Source organism: Corvus brachyrhynchos, unplaced genomic scaffold (assembly GCF_000691975.1).
Source record: "Corvus brachyrhynchos isolate BGI_N302 unplaced genomic scaffold, ASM69197v1 scaffold90, whole genome shotgun sequence".
Taxonomy (NCBI): domain Eukaryota; kingdom Metazoa; phylum Chordata; class Aves; order Passeriformes; family Corvidae; genus Corvus; species Corvus brachyrhynchos.
The window spans coordinates 308,213-318,917 of NW_008236932.1; the positions used below are offsets into that span (position 1 = coordinate 308,213).

Consider the following 10,705-nt stretch of genomic DNA (forward strand, 5'->3'; position numbering starts at 1 on the left):
GCCTGGTAGTTATTAGTTGATCTTCTGTGTACAAGCATTTTAAATCATTTTTGTAAATATTATGCTGCTAGATTAGATCAATTCTGAACTATCTTTCTGTCTTTTCTAAGTAAAAGTGCCATTTTGGAGGGTTGATCCCATAATGTAAATAGCAACAAGAAAGCAAAAAGGAAAATATGACGTTAAAATTAATTTAGAATTTGGTTCACGTAGCTAAATATTACATACTTTTTCAGTGTATGGTCAAAATTCTTGACAACTTATCACTGAAACAACTAATATGTGAAGAGGAATATTATTGTGGCTGAGTTTTTTGTTTTGTTTTAAGCCATGACTTGATGTTAATTAATTCATTATCTATCTTCTTTTCAAGCCTCTCTTTTTAAGGGCCTCCCAGGCCTTTACAAGCAGTGTTTCTGATTCTTTTGGGCTACTTGCTAGGCTTCTTTCTCTTATTACTTTGGATATATAGTTCTGTCTTGTGTTTTAATTTTTTGACTTGTCACCTTTGCACAGCTTTTGTGCTGTTGTGATAACTGTGGCATTTGACAGTGCTGGAAACAATCCGGGCCCTGCAAGCCCATTGCTGTCTTACTCAATGATTGTAACTCCAGCATCTTCTGCTAATGTCCTTTAGCCTCTTAGAGATCTGGGAAGAAAGCAGAAGAGAGAAGGCAGCAGCCACAGCTTGAGTGCTGTGTCCAGTTCTAGGCCCCTCAGTTCAGGAACGGCACTGAGGAGCTGGAGCATGTGCGGAGAAGGGCCTGGAGTACAAGTCCAGTGAGGAGTAGCTGAGGGAGCTGGGGCTGTTTAGCCTGGAGGAAAGGAGGCTCAGGGTGCACCATATCACTCTATACAATTTCCTGCAAAGAGGTTATAGGCAAGTGAGAGTCAGTCTCTTCTGCCAGGTAGGAAATGACGGGACCAGCAAAAATGGCCCCCAACCATGGGATTCATGTTGGACATCAGGAAGAATTTCTTGATGGAAAGAATAGGCTGCCCAGGGAGGTGCTGGGGTCAGTATCCGTGAGGTGCTCAAGAAATAACTTGAGTGTGGCACTCAGTGCTATGGTCTAGTTGTTAAGGTATTGATCTGTCAAAACTTGGACTTGGTGATCTCAGAGATCTTTTCCAACCTTCATGATTCTCCGATTCTGTGAAATTTGTTCTCATGTATGCTGTCATTCTGCAGGAATGACTTTTAAGGAACTATAAGGAACCAAAAATTCTCTTTTTTTACTGTATTTACATTTATTTCTGGTGTTTTAACTGCAGTTGTTAAGAGACCTTCTGATCTCTACTTTCTGCAGTAAACCAGGATTTTTATAAGTTTAAGTGAAGGGAAATTTGTGAGTTGAATTTGGCTTTTGTTGTTACAGAGACACTTCTTGATGGAGGCACTAGTATTATAACACTAGCCTGTTTAGGCAGCAGTGGACTTTCCTTTTACGGAGTGCTCTGTGGATGGTGTGAAGGCATGGGGAGGTGTAGAACATTTGACGTGCACTCAGGATATGAAATTCTGGACAGCTCATCTGCTGTTTAAACAATGTTGAACTGTAGCCCCTGACAACTGGCCTTAATTAGTGGTATTTTGCAAGCTGTTCTAAATCAAGAGGATGCTGAAAATCCTTTTAAGATGACAAAGCAAGTATCAAAACCTAAGTCGTAAGTGTAGGGGTACTGAAGCTACCTTCTGTCACTTTTTAACAAAAACCTTAATTGACACTCACCCCAGCTTTCTCCAGTTTGCTTCACTACCTAAAGCATGCTTTGCTCTCTCCTGCATATTTATTACTGTACAACAATTGCCTTTGTTTTCAGGGGTTATAAAATATTAATCTTTTTTTTTTTTTAGAGTTAAGGTACTTCATTTCAACTTCTCTTTTCATAGAGAAAAGTTAATGCTGTTGAGATCTGTTAGCTGATAGCTAATGGTGCTCTAGAACAGTACTCAGATGAGTTTGCCCATCTGTTGCTTTTCTTTGTGTTTCTGAAGTTAGTGCTGAAGGCAGGAGATGTTTCTGTTCCTTTCTAGTTCTCAGAAGAATAAAACTTTGTTATGAGAACTGGAAAGAAATCGTTACATGTAGTCGGTTGTGGATAGCTGACAAATTAAGGTGAAATTGCTCAATAATTTATGATGCAATATGACTTCAGGCAATGAAGAATGGATGATAGTTGTTTTCTTTTGCTTAGAAGATGAGCCTTATATTGCCCTTGTTTAGCCACTGTAAAGCAGAATAAAACCCAAACTAAACAAAAAAAAGTCTTGACTGTTTTTTCTCCTAGGAAGTGTAAGGCACTCTTCAAAGTCGAAACAAAATCTGTACACCAAATACTAGATTTTTAGGTTTTTGACAACCTGCTATAAAATGTCAGTGTCTTCTGTTTTGTCTAGTGTTTTAATTTCTATATATGTGAATTTTTCATTCTTTTTATTACATCTCTTACAACAGCATCTTGTGGATGATAATAATTCATAGATTCTTAATTATTGTAACACTTATGTATCCAAGCAACAGTTTGAAGGAAAACTAGCATTTCATTCACTTGAACTTCTTGATTCTACTTTTCTGCCAGATGTGTAATACTAGAATTTTACATATTTAAGAAGGCAATTAGTTTTTAAAATGGGCTTTGGCTTTGAGGTTAGTTTGTGTTGCCACACAGTAAGGGGGAGTACCCATACCCATGTTGCAAACATCAGCCGTGTGAATGGCTAGCAGAGCTCTAGCTGTAGCAGCCATGGAGGGTCTGCATGTGCTCAGGAGCAGAGGACACTGGAGGCACTTTTGGGCTGCTCCTCTTTACTGGCAGCACTAGAGCTGCAGTGGCAGTGTGGAGGGCAGACCTGGCAGCTACCCATGTCTGCAGCCACCTGAGCTCTAACGTGGCTGCCCCAGTGCCACATCCTTATTGAGCTGGCTGCCAGCTGCACTGGCAACACGCTAGCTATGGCCACAGAGTGTATCCAGCACGTGTGTGCAGAAAACTTGCATAGTCCTGCATCGAGACCATTTCTTGCTACAGCAGGCAGCTGTGTTTTGTACATATATATATATAGCTTTATCTCATAAAGTTGTATTTTACACGAGGGCACTCTCTCTGGTCATTGGAAAGCTAGGATTTTTCTGCTCTGATGCTTGGAACCTGTTCTGGCATTCAGCTTGTGTCTTTCATTGCTAGTTTATTTGTCCATGAGCCAGTGCTCTAGTCTCAACTGTCTTGAATATTCTACAGGTCAAGAGGGAAGAAAATGGATTGTGTATGTTTCTAATCCTTCTGTTTGTTTTCCTGCCCTGAAAAAAAATTGAATGAGCAAGTTTCTGTGGTAATACTTCATTCTTTATAAGGAGGGGAGTTTCTTTCCCATGTATTTTGGATCACTCTTTCTCCACAGTGGCACCTTTTTTTTTCACCTTTTTTTTTTTTTAATTACTTGCATTAGAGAGGTCAACTCATTTATGATGAAGCCTACAAAAATGAATGGATAAAGTAGCAATAGAAGGTTCTCTGTGTTTTTGTGGAAAAGACAGTTTTGCTGTCACAGAATGCTCTGCTTTTGTGTCTGCTCAGTAATTTTTTTTCATTTTTTTTCTTCCTTATCACAAATTTTAATATTCTTTAAAAAGAATACAGAAGCAGCAGAAATAACATTTTCACCTTTTTGGGAAAGGAATATATGACTATATCGGTCCTATTTTTTTTTTATTTTTTTAAATTTTTTTTTAAATTTGGGATTTCTAGTAAGGATTAACTTGATATGAGGTTAAGGATTTGAGGTGATCAGCTTGACTTCGGTGTCCAGCAAGGTTATGGAGCAGGTCATCTTGATTGTGATCACTCAGCACATACGGGACAACCAAGGGGCCAGGATCACAGCCAGCACAGGTTTAGGAAAGGCAGGTCCTGCCTGACCAACCTGGTCTCCTTTTATGACCAGGTGACCCACCTGGTGGATGGGTCTACCTCAGCAAAGCCTTTGGCACTGTTTCCCACAGAATTCTCCTGGAAAAGGTGGCAGTCTACATCTTGGAAAGGCATAATCTTTCCTGGGTAAAAATCTGTATGAATAGCTGGGGCCAAAGAGTGGTGGAGCCAGTCACTAGTGGAGTTTCCCAAGGCTCAGTATTGGGGCCAGTCCTGTTTAATATCTTTAATATCATCTTTTTTGATCTGGATGAGGGGATTGACTGTCCCCTCAGTCATTTCACAGATGACACCAGCTTGGGTGCAAATGTTGATTTGCTGGAAGGTAGGAAAGCTCTGCCGAGGGATCTGTACAGGCTGGATCAATGGACCAAGGGCAGTTGGATGAGGTTCAGCAAGGTCAAGTTTCAGGTCCTGTCTTGGGTCACAACAACCCCAGGCAGTGCTACAGACTGGGCAAAGAGTGGCTGGAAAGCTGCCCAGTAGAAAAGGATCTGAGGATTTTGGATGACAACTGGCTGAACATGAGCCAGTGGATGCACAGATGTCCAAGAAGGCCAATGGCATCCTGGCCTGTATCAGCAGTAGTGTGACGAGCAGGACCAGGGGCAGTGATTGTCCCCCTGTACTCGGCACTGGTGAGGCCACAGCTCAGGTGCTGTGTCCAGTTTTGGGACGCTCACAACAAGAAAGACGTTGAGGTACTGGAGTGAGTCCAGAGAAGAGAAATGGAGCTGGGGAAGGGTGTGGAGCACAGGTCCTGTGAGGGAGCTGGGGGTGTTTAGCCTGGAGAAACAGAGGCTTGGGGGAGACCTTACCACTCTGTACAACTGCCTGAAAGGAGGGCATAGGCAGGTGGGGGTTGGTTTCTCCTGCTGGTTCCACAGCCAGCGACATGACAAGAAGAAATGGCCTCAAGCTGCACCACAGGAGGTTTGGATTGTACATCAGGAGAAATTACTTCACAGAAAGGGTGGAGTCCCTGGAAGTGTTCAAGGAACAACTTGCTGTGGTCTAGTTGTCAAGGTAGTGATCAGTCAAAGGTTGGACTCAATGATCTTGGAGGTCTTTTCCAACCTTAATGATTCTGTGATTTTGTAAACGTGAAAGGCTTACCTTGATTATGGGTGCCGTGATTATGCAATGATTGAAGGTCTGGTTGTGCTTTGAGAGGTTACTGTTAATTGTAGATACTGACTGGTAAATTATGGTCTTGGGATTTGGCTAGGAAATGGAGAAGGAGAACAAGGACTGTAATAATGTAAGTGATATATCTTAATGTACAACAATGCAACGACTGTTAATTATGTACTATATTCAAAATAAAATGTGTCATTATAACTTTTCTGAGTCACTACACCTTTTTAATTTTTTTTTGTCATCTAAAATTGACACTGCTGAGACTGATGGATGAGTATTATCAGTAAAGTATGTCAAAATTGCTTTTCAGCCAGTACTTAGTGAAGAAGGAGAAGTTGTGTCTTGGGTATGTCAGGCTTTCAGCATTTGGGTTCCTTCTGGAGCAGTGTAGGAAGGGTAGGGACAGGAAAAAAATCTAGTGCCAGCAGAATGAAGTACAAGAAGGGATTCCTAAGGTCCAGAAGTAATTCAAAACAATTGATTAAGAGCTGTAGGCATCCTAGACACGTCTGTGGTTTGTGAATTAATCTGTTGGGCTTGCTGGCATTGCTGTTTGGCTCAAAGGGAGCAGTTCCTACACTGGCATGGTGTGTAACATTGCCAGCATTTGGGTAGAGCTGTATTTTAAAAGCACACGGACAGTTAGGCTTGGTTAACTTAGTGTGAGAGCTGGTATCCACTCTCAGAGTTTGGTTTGTGTGTGCAGCTTGCACGTCATGATTCAGTAGATGATTTTCTTGATTTTTGTTTTTCTAATAATAGTCTGTGCCTGCGTAACCTACAGGAGTAATGTGTAAAGGCTCACATATGTTAGACTATATAGCTACTGTTTCGGATCACAAGGATGTTACACAGCCCCTACCCACAAACACAAATGTATAGATAATTCATCTGGTACTCAGTAACCTTTTTAATTTCTTCCCATATTGCCTGAAGTTAGTGATATGCATTAAATCTGTTCCATAAATTATAATTTACCTTAAAATCAACTGGAAAATAATAATCCAGTACGTCACTTCTCACTGAGCAATTTTGTATACTTAAGTCCCCTTCTAGTTCTGCCATAACTGGATAAATATTACTTTCAGAAAATGAAAGACTTAAATAGACTAAAGCTACTCTCAATCTTTATCGTTTCCCTTACCCTGTCAAAAAGTTATTTGGAAGAAATTTGCACATAAGAGAGTTTATGCAGAAACAAGTCTCCATGGTTAGGTGAGGGCCCTAAAATTCGTCCATGAAGAGCAGCCAACTTGACAGCCATGATTCTGTGACGAGAGACGCCATGTCCTTGCAGGACTATCCACATGAATAATGTGTGGGATGGATCAAGAGGCAAAAGTGTAAAGGAAAGATGGGAATTCGTAAAATCTGAGAATTACTTGGCACAGCACATCCTGTCAAAATACTCTTCTGAACAAATGACACAATACCTGATAGTGTTAGCTTTGTAATAGATTATTTTGGCAGGTCATTTGGCATGGGAAAAGAACACTCTGAAGCTACAGACACTTGGAGGAATTTTTGTCTTTCCAGAAGAGAAAGACAGATAACTGGCAAGGCTTTAAACACTCCTTGCATGAAGCAGAATAGGCTATATTATATTGCCTGTGGGACAGACCAGGGAAAATGCAGCAGTGTGTCTGAACACAGCTACGTTTGTCTTGTCTGACTATAGGATGTTTTTGAACTTGAGAGCTTTATTATTAACTTGAACATTTTTGCAATAATTGCACTAATTAATATCTTGTGCATCTTTAGCATCATTCAAAAATAGTTTTTACCATCGCTGCAAGAATTTTAAATGGCAGTCCTTGCTGTAAACACCCTCCCCTTTAGTACAGGAATAATTTTTTATTTTCTTTCATTGATGAAGAAGAATTAAACCTAATTTATTTTATAAGTGGCCGATAGCTCAAAATTTATGTTTAGACTGGATGTTTTATGATAATAGGTAAGGAAAGTACTGTTCTTAAGCCTGAAAATTTTATCTTTATTAAACTATCTTTACTTTTATTTCTCAGCAATTGACTTAAAGAATGGCTCTGGAGCAGTGTATCAAGGACCTGCCAGAAGTTCTGCTGACACCACCTTCACTCTCTCAGATGAGGATTTCATGGATGTGGTACAGCAAAAGATCAACCCCCAAAAGGTAAAGCCTGGGTGTCATAGACATACTCTCTTGTATGTAGACATATTGCTTGCCTTAAATCAAGCTGTGGTTCATGACTGTTTGCATTCTGAAATTCTAAACCCTGGGATGTTTTGAAAGTGCAGACCAGAGTCAATGAGGTATAAGCACATCAGTACCTTGTACTGAATTTGCCAGAAAGCATGAGGAGACATTTATGCCATCTTTGTCATGTGTAGACAAAGATAACCACAAAGGGCTAAAGCAGGGCCCTGGTAACACCAAGGCTGTGGGTTTGATACCTGTGTGGGCCATTCCCTTTATAGTTGGACAATGATTCTTCTGAGTCCCTTCCAACTCAGACTACTCTGTGATTCTGTAACATAAAGCCTGGCAGCACAAAATTAATAGTTTGTTTGCTTCCTGGTTCTTCACGGTATACGATTTGCAAGCTTAGATTTGTCAGTTTGGTCATTCAAGCTGTTTTGATTCTTGTGTTGCAGGAAGTTGATGTTTGTTGCAATGGTCTGATTTATTGCTAGTACTGCAGCAAAGAGAAATGTCAAGACAATGCATGCATGTAGATGGTCAAAATTCCCCCAAACCAGGGTATTTTTCAGGGAAAGAAAGATTTAAGGAAGGTCTAATCTGGGTCTGCACTTTTAGCTTGTTGGAGTAATCAACTGCTTAAAACTACTAATTTTGCGAATAAAACAGCCTTGTGCAAAAGTAAATTAAACTGTCACAAATTTAATATGTCAGCTTACAGATTAAAGCTTGAGCAAATGAAAACTTTAATTAAACTCATCATATATCAAACAGTTCTTTTTCTTTGATCCCAAGCAGAAGTTGTTGGAGACTTTGTGAAATTGGAGACTAATGATCATGGCAAATGTTTGTTATGAGTCTTACATATCGCATGAGTAAAATCCTTTGTGACCCTCTGTATACAGCAGGCATAAAGCATAAACAAGATGTTGATGTCTAATCATCAGAATGCTAAAGAACAGTGATTGCAATTCAGGAATATCATCTATGCATAGGTATTACTGTTTCCTTTGAGTTTCTGTGAAATTTTTGATTTGAAGAAGCTCAAAGAATCCATTAAAATTCTTTTCTGCTGGCTCTTTCTACTCTTTATATGAATGTATTTCAAGGTAATGGAACTACGCAAAAGCACATCTAAAGAACTTTCAAAGAGCTTTCAAACTGCAAAGCCACAGCAAAGCAAAACTAGTTTTAAAAAAATACAAACTAGATTGAAACAGGGTATACAGCTCTTTGAAGTAGGGACAATAAAAATGTAATATACCAGCATTGAAGTGAAAATACTGGTTGATGTGTAACTCTGCAAATGCAACAAAGTCTTGCTTATTTCCTATTTGTTGTAATATGCTATGTACAAAACCATTGCATTTCTTCAGCCTATGTGTGTAATGCATTTTGCAAGTTTGTATTTGTTAGGAATTTGAGTGTGTAGCTTACATTTTCATTAGGTCTTTAATTTTCATTATATAGCCTTTTAATTCCATTTTTTCATTTCTTATAATGATACATGGATATCTGCAGCATGAGGGGATGATGCTGGGAGCTTTATCTTTGTGCCCTGCTGAAGTTTTGCCATCAGCTTCTGTGAAGGCATTTGTCTTACGCCTGGAGAAGTCCTCTGTGCTATATGTAGAAAGGAAGCAGAGGCCACTGAAGTTGCTTTGTATTTATTTTATTTTATTTTATTTCTTTCCCTGAGTGACAGACTTGGCCTTGTCTGCACTATAGATAAAAAAATCTGGTTCTGGATGGTATTAGAAATGAGCAGTTTTTGTTAATAGCTGATAACCATTAGGCACTGTGCACTGAAGGCTTTCTCCTGATGGCTAAATAACCATTCTTATCTTTGTTGTCTTGTTTCGTTCTAGCAGCTGTTTGGTTTGTGAGTAAACAATTGAATACATGCCTTTTTTTCCCCCCCCTCTTCTGTTCCTTTTAGGCATTCTTTTCTGGTAAACTAAAAGTGAAGGGGAACATCATGCTGAGCCAGAAATTGGAAATGATCCTGAAGGATTATGCCAAACTCTGAACTGCTTGATCGTCTACCCAGCAATGAAGAACTTTAGAAGATAAAAACTCAATTAGTTCAGAACCAATGATTTGCAGGCTAGTTAACATCAATGTACTGATTCATTATACTGCTAATACACAAGCTGATTTAATCGCTGTAGACAGAAGTTATGAAATGAACATAACTGTTACTATTGGCCCTTTTTAGTTTCTCAGCAATGGTAGAGAATCATACTTTTCTCATTGCACATCTTTATCTAAATAAAATGTATGTAGTTCTTACAATGAAGCATATATTTCTATCTTAATTCTGAAGAAAATTAAACCAATAGACTTCTTTAATATCTCTTTCTATGTGTCTGTCAGTCTTCATTCATGTTGCCTTAGGTAGATTTAGCTTCTATGAGTCTGTGTGGTTTCTTATTAAAACTAATGTTTTGTGTCTCAAGCTCTCACAATTCTATCAAAATGGAAGATGGAAGTAAATTCCATTTATTTACATTTTGTCACTATGTGGTTTTTTTCTGCACTGGAAAAAACTCTTGGAACTTTGGAACTCATATTGATTAGTCATTTTCATATGTTTTTCTTGTAAATTACTTATGAAGTGGTTAACCTTAATTCTTTAGGAGAAACTTCTTCATGTGAGAGGCATTAACACCAAAGGCGATCACTGTAACCAAATTGTTCTTCATGTAGATTCATTCTCATGAGTGCCAGCATGATGGCAGCAGGAAAAGATGGAAGTGAATTCCTCATTTTGAACCTATGGCCAGAACTGAGTTAGCAGCTGTGGCCATATGTTTTCCTGAAGAAAGTATGCTCTTAGTCACTGATTGTCACATGAACACTTGGAAATTTGATTTCATCAGTGTGACCAACATTTTGTGTGCTCAGTTATCTTTTTTTCACCGTCAGACTGTGTTGAAACTTTTTGAAGATGGAAGAATTCAGGCCATCTAAGGCTTTTCTTCTTGGTCAGAGGAGGCCTTATTTTAGAAGATGAAATTTTAAATTTTTTTTTTTTTGGTCCCAACACTGGTAGGTACTTCCATTCCTTGACTTTTTTAGCAGACTGTAGCCATTAAGAAACCCTATGGGGCTGCAGATGAGCTTGACAGTTTGAGAATAAATTGTGCATGTCTAATAATAAATCATATTCTCAACAAATTTATTTCTTCACAGCTATACTATCAGCCAATTCTTTGGTTCAGGTGTGAAAACATGAATCTTAATTATGTCAACAACTATCCCACATAATTCACATCATGAATAGATGGGAAACAGAACAAGTAAGTTTTCTGTCTCAAAGAGGCCATCAAGTAGAAATGATCGAAGAAGTGTCCTCTTACCACTTAGCATTTACTTTTTTCACAGCAGTCATTTTCATATGTAGTAGGACTTAATAATTGCTTGTATTGCCCAGCTTCTGTTTATCAAGCA

At 38.9% G+C, this 10,705-nt stretch overlaps 1 protein-coding gene across 1 annotated transcript in view; it reads left to right on the forward strand.

Annotated features, from left to right (window-relative positions):
* The window catches only part of HSD17B4 (hydroxysteroid 17-beta dehydrogenase 4), a 61,469-nt gene extending 51,708 nt beyond the window's left edge, over window positions 1-9,761 (forward strand). The window contains exons 24-25 of the mRNA XM_008629179.2: window positions 7,098-7,225; window positions 9,192-9,761. Of these exons, the coding sequence (XP_008627401.1) occupies window positions 7,098-7,225; window positions 9,192-9,281 (218 nt within the window). The 3' untranslated portion in view covers window positions 9,282-9,761. The remainder of the gene's footprint in view (window positions 1-7,097; window positions 7,226-9,191) is intronic.
* Window positions 9,762-10,705: the final 944 nt, after the last annotated feature.